At 46.8% G+C, this 25350-nt stretch overlaps 1 protein-coding gene and 1 pseudogene across 1 annotated transcript in view; both read left to right on the top strand.

Moving 5' to 3' along the window:
• Window positions 1-7059, top strand: part of Ebpl (EBP like) — a 19562-nt gene extending 12503 nt beyond the window's left edge. Inside the window, exons 2-4 of the mRNA XM_021182117.2 lie at window positions 803-872; window positions 5830-5968; window positions 6646-7059. Of these exons, the coding sequence (XP_021037776.1) occupies window positions 803-872; window positions 5830-5968; window positions 6646-6886 (450 nt within the window). The 3' untranslated portion in view covers window positions 6887-7059. The remainder of the gene's footprint in view (window positions 1-802; window positions 873-5829; window positions 5969-6645) is intronic.
• A 13765-nt stretch (window positions 7060-20824) lies between these two features.
• LOC110308963 lies at window positions 20825-23247 on the top strand (annotated as a pseudogene).
• Window positions 23248-25350: the final 2103 nt, after the last annotated feature.

The following is a 25350-nucleotide window of genomic DNA, read 5'->3' as shown; positions in this document are numbered from 1 at the left end:
AAGCCCGGATTTACTGCTGGGAGACCTAAGATGGGGTATGCATGAGAAACGTTACAGTGTGAACAGGGTGAAGAAGTAGGTACCTCCAGAAGTGATGAAACAGGGTACCAAAAGAAGGTAGAGGGGATGCAGAGAGCTTAAATGTCTTATGAGGAAAAGCTATCAACCTGCAGTAAAAATTGTCCAGAGAACCAACATCCCATCAGATATACCAGTGCGTTCTAGCTGTTTGGCTTCTGGAAACGTGGGCAAAGAATCCCTTCCATGATGAGGGAATACTAAGATGCCTGCAGACATGCTGATCGCTAAATGTCCAAAGAAAGCCTGTACACGTTTTAAGGCCTCCCTAAATTTGCCCTTACGTAGCATAGGAAGGGCCTCAACTCTGCCAGAGACATTTGCTGGCCACATCATGTGTTTTATTTTTAAGGTTAAAAGAATAAACTGCTAGGAGATCCTTCTCCAAGATTTAAGATTTTTAGAATAACCTAGAACTGATTTTTTTTTTCTGTACAATAGTCAAGCACTCTCTGTGTAAAATTTTGACTTGTTTTTCCTACATAAGAACATACCTCTCATTTTATAATGCTAGTCATTACAAAGTACATTTATTATAAGGTTTGGATATGTTCATTTCCCAATCTGGGTAGCCTCCAGAAATGATGTGGTCCTCCAGGATGCTGGCCAAACTATGGACGGCTTCCAGAGGGGAGGAGGGCTACTGCCATGCTTTGCTGTGTCTGCTGTGCCACCCTGTGGTGGCGAGACTAAACAGAGCCTGTCTCCCTTTTCTTCTCTCTAGGAAGGCGCTTTTGTCTACTTGTCTATAGTAGGAAATGTTGCAGATTCCCAAGGCTTGATTGCATCTTTATGTAAGTAATTAAAAACATTTGCATTTGAAATGTCTGAGGAAATTAATGGCAAGAATGGCTGTCAATTAACCGAATGTCTGCATCACATATTGTGTGATTCCATTTACACGTCCTGTCCAGAAGAGGTGAATCTTTAGAGACGGATAACAAATTAGTGGTTGCCTGGGACTGGGGATGAGGGTGGGGATGAGGGGGACAGGGGATGACTGCTGGTGGGCGTGGCTTTCTCTTTGAAATGTTCTCCCTTAGATTGTGTCTATTCAAATCTGTGAATGTTCTAAAATTGGGATTGTATGCCTTGTGAATTACATCTCGGCAAAGCTATATATTAAACAGTGTGTATACAGCTGGGTGTGGCTCAGTGGCAAAGTACTTGCCTGCCATGTGTGGACCCCTGTGCAACACTAAAACAAAGAAGATCGAAAGGCCTGCAGTGTTTAAACTAGGTGCTTCCCCTATAGATTGTCTATATAAATTTACTTTTAAGAAATTTGTTCTTGCCAGGCAGTGGTGGCTCACGCCTTTAATCCCGGCACTTGGGAAGCAGAGGCGGGCGGATTTCTGAGTTCGAGGCCAGCCTGGTCTACAGAATGAGTTCCAGGTCAGCCAGGGCTATACAGAGAAACCCTGTTTTGAAAAACAAACAAAAAACAAACAACCCCCCCCCCAAAAAAAAAGAAGAAGAAGAAAGAAATCAATTCTTATTCAGTATCCTCAGAGGCCAGACGACGGCGTCAGCTCTGCTGGAGTTGAATTACAGGTAGTGTGAGACGCCCGTGTGGAGCTGCCCGTGTCGAGATGCTGGGAGCAGAACTCAGGTCTGAGAAAAGCACATACACTCTTAACTACTGAGCCATTTCTCCGGCCCACAGTTTACTTTTGATTGTATGCTTATACCTGTCTTCTTCTAGATAATTCTCCAAAAGTCCTCCTGCCCTGTAGAGCTGTCAAGTGGTTTTCCCAGTTTCTTAACACTCAATGTAAATCAACCAACATTTACTCAACTAATTACCGATACGGTTAAGTCAGTGAGCCAGACACCAGCATCTCTGTTACTTGCCTTCGGGTCTTTCTTTTTCCTTATTTTATTATTTTACTCTGCTTTTATTTTATCTTGATTTATTTATAGAGTGTCTAGGTGTGTGGTATATGCAAGTATATGTGGGTGTGTGCTTTATGTTCTTATTTTATTTCTTTTATGACTTTAATTTTTTATTTATTTATTCTCTGTGTGTGTGTGCATGCATGCGTGTGCATGTGTGCATGCCCATGAAGGACAGGGGACATGTTTTGTGAGTTGGTTCTCTCCTTCCAACACATGGTCCCCTGGAATCAGACTCAGGTTGCCTGCCAGACTTGGTGACAGGGGCCCTTAAAGGCTGAGCCATCTCGCCAGTCCTAATTTATGATTTTATTTTATTATCTTATCCTTTAGTACTGAAGATGGAGCTTCCTGATCACTTGTGTTGTTAAGTGTGTACTGAGTTCCTGATCACTTGTGTTAAGTGCGTACTGAGTTCCTGATTGCTTGTGTTGTTAAGTGTGTTCTGAGTTCCTGACTGCTTGTGTCCTTAAGTGTGAACTGGGTTCCTGATCGCTTGGGTTGTTACTCGTGAGCTGCATTCCTTTGCCATGTCACCCAGCCCTGTTGTGTTTTCATCATGCCCTGAAATCACGTGCTCACACAAAGGTCTGGGTGGACACTCTTTTTTTTTTTTTTTAAGATTTATTTATTTATTATATATAAGTACACTGTAGCTGTCTTCAGACACTCCAGAAGAGGGTGCCAGATCTTGTTACGGATGGTTGTGAGCCACCATGTGGTTGCTGGGATTTGAACTCTGGACCTTCGGAAGAGCAGTCGGGTGCTCTTACCCACTGAGCCATCTCGCCAGCCCCTGGGTGGACACTCTTATTCACTATCAGCGTTAGAAAATGTCTAAAGAATCGAACTGTCTCAGTTCAGCCATTACTTCAGAACACAAAATGTGTCCTCTTTGGTCCCTTCAGGCCTGTGCTGCGGACAGGCAGGGATCTGAGCCCCTTTGGCCAGAGTCTTGCTCCAAAGCTTCTGGGGGAAATGTCTGTATTAAACTTCGCTTCAGGTTGGCTGAAAAGTATTGAGGCTTGAGGACCCCGCCTGAGCCACTGCCCTCCTCATGTGTGTTCAATGGTCCCCTTTCTGAGAAGCCAGGCTGCAGCTCCCTCCCTGGCTACCCTGCTTTGGGCATCACTGAAAGGGAACAGCCCAGGTGTGGCCCAAGTCCATGAAAAGATGATTGACAGGCCCTTCTTACATCACTGCCTTTAGGTGAACTGCCCTTTATTATGAAATCGAATGCTAGGCTGGCCACCTCCTGGCCTTGGCTCCGGCTGTGGGACACCTTCCTCCCTCCTGGATGGCAGACCAAGCAGGCAGCAGAGGCGGGGCTAAGGAAGCCTCCTCCTACCATGACCTTGCCTCCTTTCCCTCTGAACCTCTGCCTCCTGCAGTTGTGAGTCACAAAATAAATGGAATTGATGGGAGCCCCCATTCTTAACCCAGTCACCCCCTGTGATGAACTGAAGATTCGTTATTTTGTTTGTCAGCAATCCTGCTGGTACACACCTCTAACCCCAGCACTGGGGAGGGTAAGGCAGGAGGATTGCTAGTTGGAGATCAGGCTGGGCTACATAATAACACTATCTGAAAAAACACAAAGGGCTGGGCATATAGCTTGGCTGCCAGGCGAGTGCTTGACTAGCCTTCAGAAAACAGTAGGTTTGGTCCCCAGATCAAACCACAGCAGTGGCACTAAAAACAATAAGTAAATTTAAAACTTACTCGCCCTGACATGCAGTAAACCTGGAGGGCGCCCAGTATTTCCATAGAGAAGAGTTTCTAGCCATCAGCCTCTTGATTATGGAGATCAGACACCGTGCTTGTTCCTGTGGAGTGGGCTGTAGAGTTGTCTGATGAGTCCGAGTCCTTCGAGTTCTCTTAGGGGATCAACCTCACCCCACCCTGTTCCTACCAAGCCCACCGGTAGGTACGGTGCTGGGGTTTACTGTCTTCCCAGATGCAGTCTTCATGGGTCCCTGCTTAGTGCAGTGGCCTCCTCCCTGAGCTGGGGTAGATGTCACAGTGGCAGGTCCAGAGTCAGGCACCTTCCTGACAGCAGGGTGAGGAGGGTGAAGAATCATCAGGGCGTCTTCCTGGGTCTCATTTTTTAATCTAAGCATCACTTTTGTCCTTCCTAGTGTGAGCCTCTTTCAGACAGCCCTTATGGCCTCTGTGGCTACATTCTCAAGGCCCAGCAGAGACAGCCCCCATAAGACCAAAAAAATACTTGTTAGATAAGGGGCTGGACCCATGCTTCAGTGATTAAGGGTACTGGCTGCTCTTCCAGAGGATCTGGGTCAATTCTTAGCCCCCTTGTAGTGACTCACAACCATCTATAATCCAGTCCTGTGAGATCCGCACCATCTTCTGGCCACCACCAGGTACCAGGCATGCACAGGGTGTACACACATACATGCAGGCCCAACACCCAGACACATAAAATATATATATAATAATCAAAAAGAATGGATAGAGATGGTGGTTTGAGGTTTCTGTTTTTAATGTCTAAGCCTTCACGAATCTCTTCCCTCCTAAAGCATTGACATTTTATGAAAATGATCTTCCTAGATTTTGGATACCTCAATTGGTTTGTTTTACCTCTTATTTATACATTTATATTTAGGGATTTTTTTTTCTTTTCTTTTCAATACTGCCTTGCTTTCTACTTACTACAGTTATTTCTGAACATGGCAGATGGCTTGCCAAAATCTAATGGTGTGTGTGGCCTTACATGGTGACTCCTCACCTGTGTGGCCCTTCCCTTAAAATAGCCTTTCTTGAGAGACCTTAGTCACTAGTCCCAAGGCATCCTGTCTCTGGCCACGATTAGATGAGAGCTCCCAACTGCTCTGATCACTCAGACATCAGAGCTCATGTCTAACCAGTTATACCTTCTCAGTGTCACATGCGGGCATGCCTGAAGGGAGAGAGGTGGAGACATCCACTCTTTTACTTTCAACATTTGAGTTCCAGATCAGCTTCTACAACTTTTATCATTTAAAAATTAATCAGGCTCACTTTGGCAGCACATACACTAAAATAGGAGCCATGCAGAGATTAGCCTGGCCACTGTTCAAGGATCATGTGCAAATTCAAGAAGCATTCCATGAAAATTAACAAAATAAATAGGGGTTGAAGTGGCAACTCATGGTTAAGGGCACTTGGTCTTCTTACAGAAAACCTGAGTTCAGTTCCCAGCAGTCATACTGGGCAGTTCACAATCACCTGTAACTCAGCTCCAGTGTACCGAGCGCCTTGTATAAACTCCAAATGGAGCAAGAACCTTACCTAAGTCCTGAAATGCTAAACTGCCAGAGAGAGCTGTAGGGAAAACAAGTCAGGATAAAGACACGGGCAAGGGTTTTCTGAACAGACATCCAACAACACAGGAAATAATAGCGAGAACTGGCAAATGGGATTGTGTGAAGTTTAAATATTTCTACTGTGAGAGAGTGAGGAGAGGAGAGAAGGAAAGAAGGAAAAGGTGCTTCATGAATTTGCACCAGCCATACCTCCCATACAGATTAATAACTAGAATCTATAAAGAACTCAAAAGAGTAGGCATCAGAATCAAAGCACCCAATCAATCAATCAATGGGCAAATACCGTGTCTCTGTAAATCTAGATGACAAGCTAGATATTGCCGGAACGCAGAACGTTGCTGCTTAGAGGAGGAAAGAGAGCCACAGAAAGGGGGACCAGAGAGGGCGGTGGGGCGGTGAGCGTGGACAGAGCCACTCATGTGCTTGTCTGCAACTGTCATGATGCAGACCATTAGTCTGCACACTGCCTAAAAACCTAACAAGAAACGTTTGCCAGTTGAGAGACTAAGCGTGGGTGTCTTTCTGTCTTCAGGGAAAGAGTATGGCAAGGCTGACACAAGATGGCTGTATTCTGATCCGACCGTTGTGTCTTTGGAAATCCTGACTGTTGTCCTGGATGGGCTCCTGGCATTGGTCCTCATTTATGCCATAGTCAAGGAGAAATATTACAGGTAAGTCCGATCCCGTCCAGCAAGAAGGGGGACATTAGCTGCCCAAGTGACATTTGGATGAAGTTGCAAGCACATTTGTCCACAAGACAAAGCTTTACATAAGACTTAAGACAAGATTTATCGTGAAATCTCAGCTAGGAAAGAGTGCTCCCAGCTTCTGAGCCCTTTTCTCCACCACTTTTAAGAGGATTGGCAGTAACAGTGAACTTTTCTTGGTTCCTTTGCTGTTATTTTGGCCCCATGACTACAATTGCAGACACGTTACAAATTTACGTATGTGTTGTCTCAAACAATGGTTGACTGTGAGTCGGGCACAGGAAATGAAGCCCCTTTATCAGCAAATTTCATTTACTCTCCATGGTCCCTTTTGAGGAAGGATTGTTGTCACCTTTTGCAACAGGTGAAACTGACTGGTGACAAGAGTCATACCCAGGTCTCTTGGAAGGTCCGAGGTGACCTCACTAGGTCCTCTTGAGAACAGTGCAGGGGACAGAGCAGTGTTGCTTCCCCAAGGAAAGATAGTGCCTTCACGGTCTAGGCTGACATGGCCCATCAAAGAAGCACCACACCGGAGCCTACAAACTGCTGTGGTGAGACTTGGTGCTGCTCTAGAGAAAAGCTGCTGTAATTCCGAGTTCCAAGCTGTGCCTGTTTCATCTCATGTTTCCTCCCCGCAGGCACTTTGTACAGATTGTCCTGTGCGTGTGTGAACTCTATGGCTGCTGGATGACTTTCTTCCCCGAGTGGCTCGTCGGAAGCCCCAGCCTCAACACCAGCAGCTGGCTCTACCTCTGGGTCTATTTGGTGTTTTTTAATGGCCTGTGGGTTCTGATCCCAGGCCTGCTGCTGTGGCAGTCATGGGTAGAACTGAAGAAGAGAGATTCCCAAGAGGCTAATTTAGCAAAGAAGCATAAATAAATTCTCAGAGCAACCCATTCTGACGATCTGCTTTCCGAGTCAGAATCGACCAGACATTCCGATCTGTGCTTCCTTTTCTACAGTGTTTTGAAGCAGCCATTACAGATGGGCTGGAAGGAGGCAAACTTAGCTGTTTGTTTTGGTTCTTTGATTAAATGATGATATGAAGAGAACTTGGGGTGTGACTTAGTAGTGTTGTGCTTGTCTAGCGTCACAAGGCCCTGAGTTGTTCCCTTAACACGACTAGGGGCTGCTGAGTACATTCTCACAAGATCATATTTAATGAGACGCTCAATCATGGCTGGCAGGCTAGTTATGCCGTGTTAATAAGTGAGTGTCACAGATACTGTAAGGAGTAGTACCAAAAAAACGAAAACCAAAAGACAAAAATCAAAACCCTTTTTGCTTCAGCGTTTATTCTTCTCCGTGGTCTCTTGGGGTTAGTGATGGAAACCAAAAGCAAAGGGAGTTGGTTCTGTGCTATGCTCGTATTGTTTCAAATTTGTGTGCCCAACAGAGAACAATAGTGGTAATCTGGAGTAGTGGCGTCCAGGTGTACTTGGGAAGCTGAGGCTGGTGGGGGGCTTGAGGCTACTCGGGTCGATATTGTAATATTCATTTGAAAGAAGCAGAGGAGGGAGAATCCATGTAAAGGGCAGAGGGTGGGACTATGGCAACACACAAGAACCAAAAAATGTGGTAAATCTTAACAGTACAACTATAAGATAAATTCCAGAAGATTCCATGAAGTGCAGTTTGTGCCTTAACAGTCTGGGTGGCTGGGGGGTGGGGGGGCGCAAGCTTGCTGTCTGACCTGTACCAAGATGGGGCAGGATCATGCTGGGTTTCAAACCCGGGTTCCAGGAAGTGACTGCCATGGTTCTCTTACAGGTGGGAGAGGGTACTCACAATACTACCCACCCCTCTGCTCAGGAGAGCACCCACACCTGGATCCACGCCCGCTTCGTGGTAGTGGGCACTGGAGCCGGGCCACTCACTCTCTTGCCAGTCTGGCTGCTGGTCCAATTTAGGTCTCTCCTCCCCTTCATCTCTTATTCTTCTTGGTCGTTTTCTTAAACGTATGAAAGCCAGTGTCTCCAGCATGCTAGGCAACCACTCCAGACTTGCTACCCACAATCCTCCTGCCTCTACCTTCCAGGTGCTGAGATTGAGGCAAATGCCCAAGCTGCAGTCCTAAGTTTGGGTCTTGAACGTGTTGCTCATCAGCCAGTGTTGCTGAAGCAGGAGAGGCGGCCTTAGGTGGGGCCTGTGAGGAAGTTGACACACTGGGATATGCGCTTGAAGGGATGTCAAGCCCCGCCCCTCTGTTCTTTAACTTTCCTGCTGCCATGAAGTAAATAGCTTTACAAAAAAAAATTGTTTTTGAGACAGACTTACTCAGTGGCTCAGGATGGCCTCAGGTATGAGACAGTAACCCTCTTAAGTGCTGCGATCACAAGAGGCCATGCCTGGCTGAGTGAGCAGCTCTGCTCTGTCACTGTGCCTACCATGACTTCCTGTGCCACCACAGGTCTGTCCACAGCAACAGGGCCAAGCCACTGTAATCCAAAACTACATAAACCATGAGCCAAATTAAACCTCTCCTTCTAAGTTGCTACCTTGGGTGTTTATCTCAGCGACAGAAAGCTTCCACACAACAAAAAACTTCCACAGATCATCTGATTTAGACTGGGACTGTGAAAGCAACACCCACCCCACCCCACCCCCGATGGTTTTTATGATCAGTGTTCTGTGGGCACATGTGTGGGCCTTGTGCTGAGGCTTGGTGGCAGGAACCTTTACCCTCCGGGCCATTTCACTGACTCCTCAAATGTGGCTTTACTTTATGTTCCATGAGCTTCCCTGGTTTGGGGGGGCAGTTGGCGAGGCGGCAGCCAGAAGACAGACTGAGGTGGGAGGGGCTCCAGTGGTGGTCGTTGGTCAGGCCACCCCTCCTTTGGCCGAGTCCACCCTGTGGTTTGGAAGACATCCCTTGTAACTGAGAGACACCTCACTTCCAGGTCCAGACGTCACAGAGTGTCTGAAATTTCTAGTACACTAGAAATAGCGGTTATGGCTGGGCGCTGGTGGCACACGCCTTTAATCCCAGCACTTGGGAGGCAGAGGCAGGCGGATTTCTGAGTTCGAGGCCAGCCTGGTCTACAGAGTGAGTTCCAGGACAGCCAGGGCTATACAGAGAAACCCTGTCTCGAAAACAAACAGCCGGGCATGGTGGTGCATGCCTTTAATCCCAGCACTCGGGAGGCAGAGGCAGGCAGATTTCTGAGTTCGAGGACAGCCAGGGCTACACAGAGAAACCCTGTCTCGAAAAACCAAAAATAAATAAATAAATTTTAAAAAGAAAACAAGCAAATAAACAAACAAAAAAGAAATGGCGGTTATTTTTCACCACAAATGTTAGGAAACAAAGATTCACACTCATGCTGAATTAAAACAAAATGAACCTGCTACTAATAGCATCACAGAAGACCATGCCGCGAGAATGCAGGCTATATGATTTTATGTCTGTAAATTTCCCAAACTCGTAAGTTGAGTATCCCTGACTGGGAATGCCTAGGGGCAGAACTGCTTCCTGACTGTTGTATATGTGCGTGTTACATGGGCTGCACGGTGCACATCCTAATCTGGAAATCCAGGAGGAACCGCCTTGGAGCTGTTACATTAAGGCTTCTCAGACTGAACTGCTGGGTGGTGTTTGGAATCCAGTCCGAGCTGCCTTTGGGGAGAGCGATGCTGAAACGGTCATCTCCACGTGAGTGCTAGTCACAGTGTGACAGTCCTTTGGGATGCACACTTAGGAATTCTGCACTTCTCACTACATGTGTCGTAGTAAAATTAGAAAAGCTGATTTGATCTTCTAATTTGTCTTTTAAGAAAGTGTCACATGGGCTGGAGAGATGGCTTAGTGGTTAAGAGCACTGACTGCTCTTCCGAAGGTCCTGAGTTCAAATCCCAGCAATCACATGGTGGCTCACAACTATCTGTACAGCTACAGTGTGCTCATACACATAAAATAAATAAGTAAATCTTAAAAAAAAAAAAAAGATGGTATAACCCAGGCTGGTCTGCAGGACACAGGACAGGCTGCAGTCCCCAGAGTACCTGGCCTCTTCTCCCTGATGGGTGATTGCTGAGTGCTGAATGGAAGGGAAACGGGGGCTTAGACTCCCACTAGTGTCTGAGGACAGACATGTCCCACTGCCAGGTGTGGGGTGCTCTAGTTCTCACAGAAGTGACTTGGTGTCTTGACCTCCAGATCCCTGGCACAGAGGACAGCAGAGAGCTGACAGGGGACATGCATGTTTAGGGTGCATTTTTCATTTGATGCATTGTAACTTAGCCTTTCTTTTCCTTTTGGAAGTTCAGTACACTCTGCTGGCTTCTTACTATCAGTGTGGGGCAATCCCTGCAAAATGCCCCTCTACCACAGTCCCATCATCTCAAGAATCTAAATTGGGCCGGGGAGGTGGCTCAGTTGGCAGTGTCTGCCCTGCAAGCATGGGGGCTTGAAGTCCTGACCCCCCCAACAACCACGTGAAAAAACAGATGTGGCAGTATGCTGTGTAGGCCTAGGGGTGGAAGGACAGAAACAGGAGGGTTTGCTGGGTAGCCAGACTGGTGGGATTGGTGAGCACTGGGTTTAGTGAGAAGCCCTATGTCTTAGGGTTTTACTGCTGTGAACAGACACCAGGATCACGGCAAGTCTTCTAAAGGACCACATGTAATTGGGGCTGGCTTACAGGGTCAGAGGTTCAGTCCATTAGCATCAAGGTGTGAGTGGGGCAGCATCCAGGCAGGCATGGTGCAGGCAGAGCTGAGAGTTCTACATCTTCATCCAAAGGCTGCGAGTGGAAGACTGACTTCCAGGCAGCTAAGGTGAGGATCCTAAGCCCATGCCCACAGTGACACACCTAGTCCATTGAGGCTACACCTCCAAATAGTGCCACTTCCTGAGCCAAGCATATACAAACCATCACACCCTACCTCAAAAAAAAAAAATCATGCTAGAGCAATTGAAGGCACTAAACATCAATGTTTGGCTTGCACACAGATGTACTTGCATATGTACTGCTGAACATGCTATGTATATACAAAAATAAAATTAAGATCTACAGCTGGAGAGTTGACTCAGTGATTAAGAAGAACATGTGCTCTTGCAGAGGACCTGGGTTTGATTCCCACCACCACACAGTAGCTCACAACAGTCTGCAACCCCAGTCTCAGGGAAACCCAGTGCCCTGTTCTGACACACACGTGTTACATAGACACACGTGCAGGCTTTCAACATTCATACACATAAAATGAACAAAAAATATTTTAAGTCTAAATTTTGCTCAGAACCTTAGGAATCAGTTGTCTTAACTTCTCCCTATCGTATCTGTTATATGGATGCCTAAGGAACTAGGAACGGTGAGATCGGCAGAAGCAATCTTCTTCAGGATGTAGAGGGATGGGTAATTAGAATACATGTGACATGAAGGCTACTGAGGGAGGGAAGAGGAGCAGCAGGAGGAGGACAAGCAAGGGAGAAGTGGGTGAAAGTCAGAAGGAAACCACCACTTGGTATATATAATTTCTAACAACGACAACAACGACAACAACAACAACAACAACAAAAGTCCTGGGCTGGAGATGTAGCTAAATTGTCAAGTGTTCACCTAGTGTGGGGATAGTTTTATGTTAACTTGACATAAGCCTAAGTAAGTCATTTGGAAGTAAGAAACCTCAATTGAGAAAAATGCCTCCATATGATGGGGGGTGGGGACTATAGGCAAGCATGTTGGACATTTTCTTTTCTTTTTTGTTTTTTGGTTTGTTTGTTTGTTTGTTTGTTTGTTTGTTTGTTTGTTTGAGACAGGGTTTCTCTGTGTAGCCCTGGCTGTCCTGGAACTCACTTTGTAGACCAGGCTGGCCTCAAACTCAGAAATCTGCCTGCCTCTGCCTCCCAAATGCTGGGATCAAAGGCGTGCGCCACCACCCCAAATGCTGGGATCAAAGGCGTGCGCCACCACCGCCCAGCATGTAGGGCATTTTCTTAATTAGTAACCGATGCAGGAGGGCCCAGAACATTGTGGGTGGTACCACCCTGGGGCTGGGGGTTAGGATTGTATAAGAAGGCAAGCTGAGCAAGCCACAGGGAGCAAGCCAGTAAGCAGCACCCCTCCATGGCTTCTGCATCAACTTCCTCCAGATTCCTGACTTGTTTGGGTTGCTGCCCTGACTTCCTTTGGTGATGGACTATGATGTGGAAGTGGAAGCCAAAGAAACCCCTTCCTTCCCTCTTGCCTTTGGCCATGGTGTTTCACCTAGAGCATTGAAAGTCCTGGATTTGATCCTCCTTGACACACACCTCTCAGGAGGTTGAGGCAGGAAGATCAGAAAGTCACTCTCAGCTGCATAGACAGTTTGGGGCCAGACTGGGATACACAAGACAGGAAGAAGGAGGAAGCAAGAAGGCTTGGCTTTTCCACCCCCACCTGCTATTATTAATACTCTAAACTTCTCTTGTAAACCCCTCCCATCCAGAAAGCACTGAGCAGATGTCTTCATACTTCATCTGAGAAGAGTCTGGGTGGTACCGTGACCTTGTATCTGTCTTGGCTGCTCTAATCCTCAGTGGTAATAATTAATACCTGGGCTATAAAAACAGTCTGCATGTTGAGGTGTGAGAATTATAAAACCTCGCTGAGAGACTAAAATGCAAACAAAAGGTTTAAGATAACTGGTTGAATGTCGGCTTGCCACAGATTAGAGTCGCCCGAGTCTGGAACTGTCCTGGTTGCCTTACTGATATGGGAAGGCCCATCTCTAAATATGGGCATCACTTCCTGGCACAAGGAAGGTCACTGGCCTGGCTTGGCCTTCCACACATGCTGGATGATAGACCCTACTGCTGTTGCTGAGTCTTCACGGATACCAGAACCAGCAGTTCCCGGCTTCTATCATCGACTGAGCACCAGCGGCTCTCCAGGAATCCTGTAGGTGTGCAGGACCAGGTTGGATCTGCCAAGGCACCCAGCCTCAGGGACCGAGCTTCACTATTGTAATACTAGCTGATTGACTAAATCATTTAATTCATGTAGACGATAGATGAACAGATTCACTGATTCATTTGCTTGGTCGATTCTTTTCCTCTAGAGAGAGCCCTAATACAAGGCTTGAAAAATAATCCCATGTTTTTTCTTATAACTTACAATTATAACTGTGGTATAGTGGCACATGCCTGCAGTTTCAGCTTCCTGGACGCAGACAGGAGTATCTCCAGAAGTTTGGGGTCAGCCTGTGCAACAGTGTGGAACATAGTTTCAAAAACAATGACAAAAATTATCATTAAAATACATGTACCTGCTTTGTTTTTTTTTTTTAATAAAAACTCAAATTTGTTTCTAATGAGAAATAATGAATTAAAGAGAACAATTGTGCAAGGCTTCAAATAAGCATGCTAACTGCCGTACTTCCCAAACTTTGAATGCCCTGAAGTACTAGGCCTACCAGACATAGGTGGAAGAGGGCACTAGCATCTTCCATTCACTCTTACGTGGAGAGTCTGCATCTCACCTGGACATCCCTGCAGACCCCAGACTTAGTACCTTTCCCAGAATCATCATCTTTCCCCATAGGAAGCAGTCACACCCATTGGTTAATCCTTAGAAGTTAATATTCTGATATATTATGCTTTGCTGATGAATTTCCTTTAAAACTTGCTTTATTACAAGGACTTGGCTGTAGTGGTAGGGTGCTGCCCTAGCGTGCCTGAAACCCTGGATCCAGCCCTAACCCCAAACTAAAATAGACAGAAGTATAATGCTGAGAGGGGAAACTGGAAGAGCAAGAAGAAAACAATCTGGGTACTGGCGACCCATATCTGTGGTTTTAGCCACTCAAGAGGCTGAGGCAGCAGGGTCGTTGGAGCCCAGTAGTTTGAGACCAGTTGGATAACATGGTAAGACCCTGTCTCAATGGAAGAAAGAAGGGGAGAGGCTGTAGAGAGGGTTCAACTGGTCAGAGAGGACCAGTATGACAAACTTGCTTTCAGCTTCCTAAAGATTTTTCTCTGTGTATATTAACTTTACGAGTCTCTCTCCTTTTTCATTAGTTTTCCATTTTGCAAGTCACAGCTCTCCATGTCCCACACAATATAACAGTGGGTATTTTGAAAAAGGCCTTCACTTTTGAGGAATCTGTGCCCATAGCAGAAGCTGGTTGGTTGTGGGGCAAGTGAACTGTGTGCCACCCGACACAAGAAGTGGTAAGGTTGAGTGACCACAAACCCCATGAAGCTCAGAACTGAGGTGTGGAGCCAGGTCCTGCCAAACTCTACCTGCTTTGGAACATGTAACCGTGTCACCCCACTGAGAGTACCATGGCAGTCAGCCGCGTAGCATAAAAACCTGACGTTCTCCATGCTAATGAAGTCTCTAGATAGGCCCCTAGTGTTCAGCCAATGAGCTTCCCTTCCTGGACATTCCTTCCTGCAAAAGATTTTTAATCCTTGGTTCACCCTGAGTAAGGCATATGCATTCATATTCACCATCAAATAAAGCAGTTTGAACAAGCAAGGTCTGTCCCTCATCAAAGATCACCATGGGGGGAGGCCTTTGGCATAAAGAGCTGTGTTTAAATCTCCCAGAGAAGGCTTTCTCTACTCTTCTAGCCCCTCCACACTCTGGGCACTCACTCGGAACCAAACCAGGTTCAGTCCCCATACAGGGCTCTGCCTTCCTCTTCCTGCTTGGTTCATGGAGGTCCTGAGGGGAAGTATGGACTGGGGATCCCCATTCCAGACTCCCAGTGGTACAGCAATGATGCCTGTGTACACAGGAGACGGGGAACCACAGCAGCCATCCCAGACTCCTCTGTTTCCCACCCAGGAAAACATGGCTCCCCCTATTGCAAACTGTTTTGCCTCCCCTAAGTGGCATGCTGGCCGCTCTAGGCATCCCAGCAGTGAGGCAGGATGCAGCCCAACAGTTGGTAGCAGTCATCCTTGACTTGCGAAGCCAGTTTCCTCAGATGTCTGTGTGATTGGAGGAAGTAGACTGTTACTTGAAAGTATTAAATGGCCTCTTTTCAACTCTGGAAGAGAGGCTGCAGTGTGGCCATTGTGCTGCAGTTAGGTCCTGGTTCAATCCCTTCTCTCCCTGAAGCCGAACCTTGGCCACTTCTTGGAGCCCGTGTCTCTGTTACTTAAATGGCCCTGAGTGGGGTCAATACTAATTTTTGTACACCCACCTTTCCAAGGGCGTACATGGAATTCTAGATTTGTGTGTAAAAGTCCAGTTTACCCAGAAGAAATCCGAGGGACACAGGGGTGAGAGAGCACCCATGAATTAGGTCAAAGTCAACTTAAAAGTGTACCTCCCAGCAAGGTGGTAACTAAGGCCGAGGCAGAGGAAGCTCCAGTCCAGAGCCAACTGGGCTACCATAACAGGACCATGCCTCCAAAACAGGAACATCAACAAAAATGTGGTCTTTCTACTCCAACAGCAAGCATTACACACAATATTAGATGCATCCCCAGGAACATAAAAGGTCTGAAAATCACTCAGTTGAAGGTGAGCTATACACAAATAATAATAATAATGATCTGTGTTTCTTAGTCACTTTTCTCCTGGCATGACAGAACACCATGACCAAGGTAACTTAGAAAGGAAGCATTTAGTTGGAGGCTCATGGTTCATGATCATCATGGCGGGAAACATAGTGGGAGACAGGCAGGCAGGCAGGCAGGCAGGCAGGCAGGCAGGCAGGCAGGCAGGGATGGTGCTGGGGCAGTAGCTGAGAGCTTGCACCGTGGTCTATGTGAGGCAGAGAGAAGAGAGAACACACTGAGACTAGCCTGGACTTTTGAAACCTTAAAGGCAGTCAGTCCTCTTCCAACAAGCCCACATTCCCAGTCCTTCCCAAACAGTCCCACCAACTGGGAACCAAGCATGAGCCTAAAGGGGCCACTCTCATTCAAGCCACCACAAAGTACTTTCCAATCACGTGGATCTACTCATTACACTTGAGTAGCCCTTAATGTCATCACTTGTAGCTTATGCACTGCCCTGTTTTTATATTTTACTGATTGGACCATGCAGTTGATTGACAGCAGTTTCTTGTCTTTTTATTGTTGTTTTTGGTTGGTTGGTTGGTTGGTTGGTTGGTTTGGTTTGGTTTTCCAGACAGGGCTTCTCTGTGTAGTCTTGGCTGTCCTGGAACCTACTCTATAGACCGGACTGGCCTTGAACTCAGGTATCTGCCTGTTTTTGCCTTCGGTGTGCTGGGAGTAATGGTATGTGCCGCCACTGACTGGTGTGATAGCAGTTACCTGTAATAACATAGCTTTCTAGAAAACACTCAGGGATCCCCACACTTCCAAATATAATCTGCACTTGTCCCCACAACTGTCTTTGTTGATGAAACCTTTGCTGAAAAGTCCATTAAAATTTAATTTGCCTCTCATTTCTTGCCTGTGGTCCTGTGTTAAGAATGAAAGTGAATTGACCTTTGACATTCTTGCCTGTGATTTGGTTTAGAGGTGTGTGTGTGTGTGTGTGTGTGTGTGTGTCCTGTGTTAAGAATGAAAGTGAATTGACCTTTGACATTCTTGCCTGTGTTTTGGTTTAGAGGTGTGTGTGTGTGTGTGTGTGTGTGTGTGTAAGCAGTTAGCAAATTTCTCCCATGTGCCACTGTGTGCCCAGGTCAAGCAAGAGCTGTCTCCAGTAATTCTCTTCCCATCCAGGGAATAGCACACACCACAGATACATGTGTTCCGTGTTAACAGCGACATCTGGTGGCCTCAGAATAACAAGACAGCGCGGTCTGGCAACTTGTGGTTGTGCAGACGGTATTCTAATACAGTTAAGCAGTTGCTTCTTGTGGCCTCATCAGCTCCCTTTCCCTGGAGCCTCCTTCCCCAGCAGCCCTTTCCCAGAGTGCCCCTCACCCATTCGACACGTTGGCTCCAGAAAGTTCAAGCTGGTCCCGCTGGCTCTGGGCATTGCCCTTCTGCCTGTAGCCTCCTGGTCAGTAGGGAAAGCTGCTAGTAGCAGTCTGGGTGGAGAAATGTGAACTTAACCTCGTGGGTTTGTGCCCAGGGCCACCTTGAACCAGGCCTGGCTGGGATTCTAGTGCTAGAAGGCCCGTGATTTACTGTCTCCCTGGGCAGCAGGTGGCCAGGGTATTTTTAGCATCTGGAGTTTTTAGGGCAAGGCTGGGGGAGGGTAGAACAGTGAGCTCCGAGGGCATCGGTTCTTTCAAGGTCTGAGTTCAAAAATCTCCAGACAATGGGCCCTTCCCCTAACACTCTTGGGTTTGGGTGTAGGGTGTCCATGATAAAAGCCACGCATGCCGCCGTTCATTTGCCTTTTCCATTTGTTAGGCAGTAAGTGGAAGAGAGAAAGGGGTGGATTTGGGATGCCAACTTGGCAGGCATTCAAGGAGAGCCTGACTGTTGTTAGTGCCGGCGCAGATCTGTCCCTCTTCAAAGCACTTCTGTTCGCTGTATTGTCCAGCCCTCATTAATCCCATGAACCCCAAAGACGATTATCATATTCTACCGAAGAACTTGGCAAGGAAAGCTGAGAGGTCTGCCTGGTGCCGTGGGTACGGGAGGGAGGATCGCGGCTACACTGCCACAGAGCTGGATCCTAGCTGTGTGCTCAGCCGGACTGGATTGGAACCGCTTGCTCTGCAAGAGGCATGCTCCCCTGCCTCTTAGCTTCCTCCGGAATGGTTGGTACAGCGCTTAACATGTGCTCCTGTGAGACTGAGCGTGTTAAAAACCCTCCTTACACTGGCTTTCCTGCTTCAGCTCAAGCAGTTATTTATGGAACAGGCCCTGGGTGTATTCTATCATCATTGTCTTCCAGAGAGGGGGACACCTCAGAACAACCATAAAGGGGTGAGGGGTCAGCGACTCTCTGTTCCAGCCAGGAGAGGACCAGGGGATATCCCTAAATCCAGGAGAGAGAATCCTCAAGTATGTGAGCCCCCTTCCCCTTGCCTGACCCTGGGTCCCCTGCATTGCCCCCAGCTGGGTTTCCCCAACATAACCATACCTGAAGAATAATCACAGGTGACATCATTCATGGAAACTGGTGGTGATGGGACCAAGAGGGGGACCCACCTCCCAGAGACTTTAAGGGGTTCTGGCCCAGGGGAGTCACCTTCATCATCACTTCTGTGGGCACCAAGAGCTAGGCCCAGGCAGGCACTTCCCACTCCTGCTGTGTAGCCCTGAAGTATAGACGCATCAGCAAGACTGAGGGACTTCTGTGTCCTCCAAGGCACTCAAAGCTGGATGCACAGAACCCAGAGTCGAACACAGATGGGTCGGACATATTTGTCAAGTTAAGAATTGAAACCCAGAGCCAGGTGTGGTGGCACACGCCTTTAATCCCAGCACTCGGGAGGCAGAGGCAGGCGGATTTCTGAGTTCGAGGCCAGGGCTATACATAGAAACCCTGTCTCGGAAAAAAAAAAAAAAAAAAAAAAAAAAAAAAAAAAAAAAAAAAAAAAAAAAAAAAAAAAAGAATTGAAACCCAGGACTCAGTGGTAATCAAGAGGGACTCCAGAAAGCCCTGCAGGTTACAGACACGTATTTGACACCCTCTCTTCAGCCCAGGGCTGAAGACAAGGGCATTTCTCAAAGAAATTCCAGATGACAACCAACGTATCCCTGTTGGCAAAATGCCACATAGTATAGGCAGTGCTTATGAAACAGTGGGCCTTATCCTGGAAGAGTTTGCCTCTTCTTGTTCAGACCATAGGGAGAAAGCGCGAGCCTGTGATCATGTGTTGAAGGCCCTGAAGGGTCCTATTGACTACCTTGCTCACTTTGTGTTCTCTACAAAATACCTGGGTGGCTTCTACATTTCTATCCAATGGATACACTCTAAAATAGCCAATGGACAAAGATCTTGGGTTCTTATGCCAGGGTAGGAAAATAAGGTTGAGGGGAAATATAAGAGACGAGGATAAGGTTTTTTTTTGTTTGTTTGTTTGTTTTTTTGTTTTTCGAGACAGGGTTTCTCTGTGTAGCCTTGGCTGTCCTGGAACTCACTCTGTAGACCAGGCTTGGCCTCGAACTCAGAAATCTACCTGCCTCTGCCTCCCAAGTGCTGGGATTAAAGGCGTTCGCCACCACTGCCTGGCCAAGATAAGGTTTTAATTGTGGGATAATCAATAGGACAGTGAATTTTAGTAACATGGAGTGAAAGCATGCTGAGTTCACAGGGCTAGGACAGAAGTTGCTGGAACCCATTGGTGGAAAGCCAGCAGCACTTCAGAGAGGGCCACGTTAGAGAGCAGAAAGTGTGAACAGGGAAATCTGGGGGTCAGGCTGAGAGATGCTCGGCCATTAGGAGAACATGCGGCTTTGGTTAAGCATGCCGCTTTTCTGTGGGTGTGCTGGGGATCCACGCACACGTTCCCATGCTTCTGGGACAGGCACTTTACCCACTGAGCCGTCTTGCCAGCCTCCTTTGATAGCTTCTTTGAGGAGTCAGACAAGTGGGATTTCCCACAACTGGATGGAGAAGTGTCAGTCCCAGGAAACCCCACTAGAGGCCCACAGAACCTGAAGGGAAAGCCCTGAAGGGAGGGAGTGGGAGACAGGCGCTTCATACCCCACACCGTCTCCTTTACAGTCATCCCCATCATTTCCAGGCTGGTGGAGGGCTCTGTGGGTTTAATCTTGGTTTGGGGTGGGTCTGTGAGCATCACAGTTCAGTGAGGTCTCTGGATCCCACCTCCCTGCTGGATGGCTGTGAATTTCACAGCCAGCTGTCTCTGTTTGTAGTCCTATACGATTCCCCTCATCTTGTCTCAAACCTCACAGTATTTGTTGGCGTTGAAGCCCGACTTAGACCCCACCAGCTGGAGAGAGTGTTCGTGATTGGTGGTGAAGGCATCAGAATACAGATCTGGGGATGCAGCACTGAGGCTGGCAGAGCGCTTGCTCAGCACCGGAACAAAACAGTACTGATTCCTTTCCTGCTAATGCCAGTCACCATGCCTCCGCTAGACAGTGCTGTCAGTTCTCTGGTGCAGTGTTCTGCTCGCTATGGAGTCTTGTGCGCATGCTCAACACTGCATCCTGTCCACCCCTGACTGCCATGTCTTTCGGTGTCTATTTCCATCCTCCTATCAAAGGCTCTGATGGGTCCTGCAGTGGGGAAAAAAAAATCTTGCTGGAGCCTGGAACCTGCTTCCCAGTCACCCACATCCGTCAGGGCTGCTTTACAGGTTACACGGAACCAGGACACTGCTACTTCATGAGGGTGTCACCTGCTTTGACTTGTGGCTGCCCTCTACCCCAGATGGCTTGGAGCTGGACTGACTCCTGCTGACATGGAACTTGAGCCCATCTCTTCCTGAGCCAGCCCAGTCTGGCCCGTCTACTCACGCCTGTACCCTCTCCACACCCCACACAGGCTGCCATTCAGTCCCCACTGGTTTGCTATGGCTGCAGGGAATCAGAGTCCCTTAAATGTCCACATTTACAGCCATCATCACTGTCACTCCACAGAGGGACCTCCGAGGCCCTGCTCACCTTACAGCTGAGGATTCCCCCTCCCCCTCCCCCCCCCATTCCCCCCCCCCACCCCCACACCATGGCTCCTAGCTTGTTACTTGGAAGAACAAGAGTTAACTCTCACTCCTCCTGTAACAGACACTTCCTTTTTCCCCTTCTCCCAAAATAGGCATCTGGTTAAATGAGTACTTAGTGTTTATGTTCTTAGGACGATGCAAATGTTGTTTACAACTGAGCTATTTAGGGTAGCGAGTGGGGTTACACTTCTCTTTAGTACAGTCCCCTCCCCCCAGGTTATAATTTCTCTCTCTCTTTTTTTCCTGCTTAGTTTTCTACCTACTTATCAATAATGCCACTCCAAACTCTGTTAAAACTGAAACCTTGGGGCTGGTGCGATGGCTCAGCGGGTAAATCCTAGCAACCGCATGGTGACTCACAACCACTCATAAGCTGACGCCCTCTTCTGGTGCATCTGAAGACAGCTACAGTGATAATAATGAGGAGCGAGTGGGGCCAACCTGAGCGAGCAGAGGTCCTAAATTCAATTCCCAACAACCAGATGAAGGCTCACAACTATCTGTACAGCTACAGTGTGTACTCATATACATAAAATAAATAAATCTTAAAAAAACTAAAAACCTGAAACCTTGGACTGAGGGAGGAGGCACTTTGGGGAAATGTCACCTGAGTTAGTGGCTCCCTCTGACTTCCAACCCCATCTCTTGGGATACTGAGGCGGCAGGTGCAATAGAATGAGGAGGGCTGGGGAGACAGCTGGCTCTGTGGTTAAGAGCCCTGGTTACTCATCTCACTCAGTATCCAGGTTCGGTTCCCAGCACCCACATGACAGCTCACAACTCCAGTCCCAGGGGGCCTGGTGCTCTCTTGTAGCCTCTGTGGGTACAAGTCATGTGTGTATAAATCCATACATTCAAGCAAATACACATTTTAAGATACTTTTCTTTTTAAGCCAAACTGAAAAATTTACAGGTATAAGTAAATAAGTCGGTGTTTGATAGGCTAGAAGCCTTTGAGGAGACATTAGTCCTCCTGTTTGCATCCACACTGTGCTCCGGGGCTCCAAGTAGGACTGTTCTGGAGATGCATTGGCTTCTCTAGTGTTGACGTCCGTGTTACTTGACCGCTAAATCCACCTCGGCTTATTCTTTTGAGGAAGTACGAAAGCCTGTGACTGTTAATCTCAAAGATGGGAGGAGAAAGATCACTGACCAAATTAATTGGCCAAATTAATTAAAGCAAACAATTAATTAAATTAAGGTTCTTTCTTTTTTGTTTATTATTATTATTATTATTATTATTATTATTATTTTAATTTGGGCTGCCTCTCCTGTAAGGCAGAGTTTAAGAGGTCAGCTTTGGACATGAGGAAGACAAAGTTTTTATAGCTCAAGGGTAGGAGGTTTCCAAATGGGGTATTTAGAAATAGGCGGGGTTACAGGGGCAGAACATGAGCATAACACAGCAGTCATAATAACCTCCTGAAACAAAGATGCGATTCCAAGGTGGGCATAAGGTCATGGCAGCCTTTTGAAACAAAGATTGGGTTGTAAGATGGCTGCACTTTTTTGAAACAAAGATATGGTTATCATTTTCTGGAACAGGCAGTACAGAACCATTTGTAATTAAGGTTGGGCATAGCCCAATCCTCGAGAAACAGAGATTTAATCATAAACTGGAATAAACCTAGTTTGTCTTTACTATAAGATAGCTTTTAAGCCTAAGATGGAGGCAGGCTGGGGCACGTTCGTTATCGTATTCCTTTCTGCTCTTTGACGCTGCCGAGGAAGCATGGCTGAAGGCTCTCGTAACTCTGCTGTCAGTCCGAGTCTCCCAAGGAGCCCGAACAGCTCGGAAGCTCTTCATCGGAGGGCTGAGCTTCGAAACAACCGACGAGAGTCAGAGGAGCCATTTTGAGCAATGGGGAACACTAACCGACTGTGTGGTAAAGAGAGATCCAAACACCAAGAGATCCAGGGGCTTTGGGTTTGTCACATACACCACTGTGGAAGAAGTGGATGCTGCCATGAATGCAAGACCACACAAGGTGGATGGAAGAGTTGTGGAAACTAAGAGAGCTGTCTCAAGAGAAGATTCTCAGCGACCAGGTGCCCACTTCACTGTGAAAAAGATCTTTGTTGGTGGTATTAAAGAAGACACTGAAGAACATCACCTACGAGATTATTTTGAGCACTATGGGAAGATTGAAGTGATAGACATTATGACTGACAGAGGCAGTGGGAAAAAGAGGGGCTTTGCTTTTGTTACCTTTGATGACCATGACTCTGTGGATAAGATTGTTATTCAGAAATACCATACTGTGAATGGCCACAACTGTGAAGTAAGAAAGGCTCTGTCAAAGCAAGAGGTGGCTAGTGCTTCATCCAGCCAGAGAGGTCGCAGTGGATCTGAAAACTTTGGTGGTGGTCGTGGAGGCGGTTTTGGTGGCAATGACAATTTTGGTTGAGGAGGGAACTTTAGTGGTCGTGGTGGCTTTGGTGGCAGCCGTGGTGGTGGTGGAAATGGCGGCAGTGGGGATGGCTATAATGGATTTGGCAATGATGGAAGCAATTTTGGAGGTGGTGGAAGCTACAATGATTTTGGCAATTACAACAATCAGTCTTCAAATTTTGGACCAATGAGGGGAGGAAACTTTGGAGGCAGGCACTCTGGCCCGTATGGTGGTGGAGGCCAGAACTTTGCTAAACCACAGAACCAAGGTGGCTATGGTGGTTCCAGCAGCAGCAGTAGCTATGGCAGTGGCAGGAGGTTCCACTTACAGCCAGGAAACAAAGCTTAGCAGGAGAGGAGAGCCAGAGAAGTGACAGGGAAGCTACAGGGCACAACAGATTTGTGAACTCAGCCAAGCACAGTGGTGACAGGGCCTAGCTGCTACAAAGAAGACATGTTTTAGACCGCACTCATGTGTGTGGGCAAAAACTCCAGGACTGTATTTGTGACTAGTTGTATAGCAGATTATTTTAGTTTTTGTTCTGTGGAAAGTGTAAAGCATTCCAACAAAAGATTTTACTGTAGACCTTTTTCATCCATGCAGCTGACTGCTAAATGTAATGGTCTGATCATGATCAGACTAAATGAATAAATGTGTCTTTAAAAAAAAAAGATGGAGGCAGGCTGACCGTTCACATCCGAAAAGATCACTGTTCTGTCACCAAAGTGGGTTTATAGTTTGATTGGATATAAGATTGTTGTTTGGAAATAATTTTCCTTAGGCTGTGTATATGTGTTCTTGGGTGTGTTCTTATTTTGAAATGATTTTAGACTCACAGAGGAGGAGTCAAGCCATATAGAGTTCTACCCTATGGCTTTACCCTTTTCTGCTCCATGTTGGCATCTCATATAGGCACATATTGTCCAAAGGAGGAAATTAACTTTCATGTGCTGTGCTTTTCTGCACTGCAAACTAGGTTTCACCAGCGTCTCCAAAAAAATGTCATCCTGTTTTTCCAGGATTCTACACTGCATGTTGGGTGTTCTAATCTGGGCTGGGTCCTGGGTCTTTCTTGGTTTCTCATGATGTTGATATTCTGCAGAATGTTGTTGAGTTTGGATTTGTCTGAGGCTTTCCTTATGATCACAGCAAGTCAGATTTAGGGAAAGGACATTGCCAAAGCCTTTGTCTGTGCATCAAACCAGGGAGATATGAAGCCTATAAGACTTGTTACTGGAGTGAATGAAAATTCCTAGATAGTTGCTGTGTCTACAAAGTGCAGTTGACTGCGAACTTCAGGATGTGGGGAGGTTGAAACGTTACAGGTCTAGAACCCAAACTACAGTTTCTCTTGGGCCATCTCTAGTTGAATAGCCATTCCTTACCCTGCTTCGTATTAGATTTATCATCTCATGACTAACAGATAAAGCTAGACCTAATGTTCTGACCAAAAGATAAAAAACTTTTAGAATGTATTATCAAATCTTAGTTTCCCACCAACTGAAGGGCTAAGAATGTTGTCACACAGAATCCAAGGGCCTATAACAGTTTTCCTAGCTTCTATAACCCTGGCCTGGAACATGTGACTACAACTCCCCACATAAGAAACTGTGACCTGTGGTCATGAGCACAGAACAGAGTTCTCCATGCTAATGAGGTATCTAGAGACCCTGAGGGTTTAGCCAATAAGCTTCCCTTTCCAGACATTCCTCCTGCAAAAGGCATTTAATCTCTGGACCATCCCGAGGAAGTCGTATGCACTCATTTTCCACGATGAACAGTGAATTAAAAGTATGGACAAGCAAGGATGTCTCTCTCATCAGGAACCACCATGGGGGGGGGCGCTGTGGGGAAGCCTTCATTGTACAGAGCTTCAGCCTAAGTCTCAATCATAAGCCCAACACCTGATGGCAGAATAGGGTGGAGGGTAGTCAGGCTTTCTGAGGAACCACACTTAATCACATGGCAAAAGTGGCTTCTGCATTTTCCTACGATAACATGTGACAGGGCAAGATAGTGAGGAGGTTTCTTCATTATGTATTCTTGCTGAGGGAACTTTAGGTTTTAAGTAGATTTTATTTTCTTGTTAGAGAATCCTGTGGGAAATTACTCAACTATTCTAGGAACCCAAGGTCAAGCTACCCCAGCTAACTGCTTATCTTAGCTTCTGTTAAACTGCCTGCTTGAGCAAACTGTCCTCCTGCAGCTGTAGAGTGAGATACCGGGATGTCATTTTCGCCTTTATAAATCCTTTACTCTAAACACCCAGAACTGCACTTAGGTTCTGAATACCTGAGTGTAGATAGTCCAGCTGGCTGGAATGAAGACTTTCATTTGGCTATAGACTGTGTGTGTCTGCGCAGCCATGTCTGGTGGATTTCCCATAACCACATTTTTTGTTGTTGTTTTATTTGTTTGTTTGCTTGCTTGTTTTGAAACATAGCCCAAGCT

This window comes from Mus caroli, chromosome 14 (genome assembly GCF_900094665.2).
Source record: "Mus caroli chromosome 14, CAROLI_EIJ_v1.1, whole genome shotgun sequence".
NCBI lineage: Eukaryota > Metazoa > Chordata > Mammalia > Rodentia > Muridae > Mus > Mus caroli.
The sequence above is the reverse complement of the archived record's forward strand: the minus strand, read 5'-3'. Positions and strand labels throughout refer to the sequence as shown.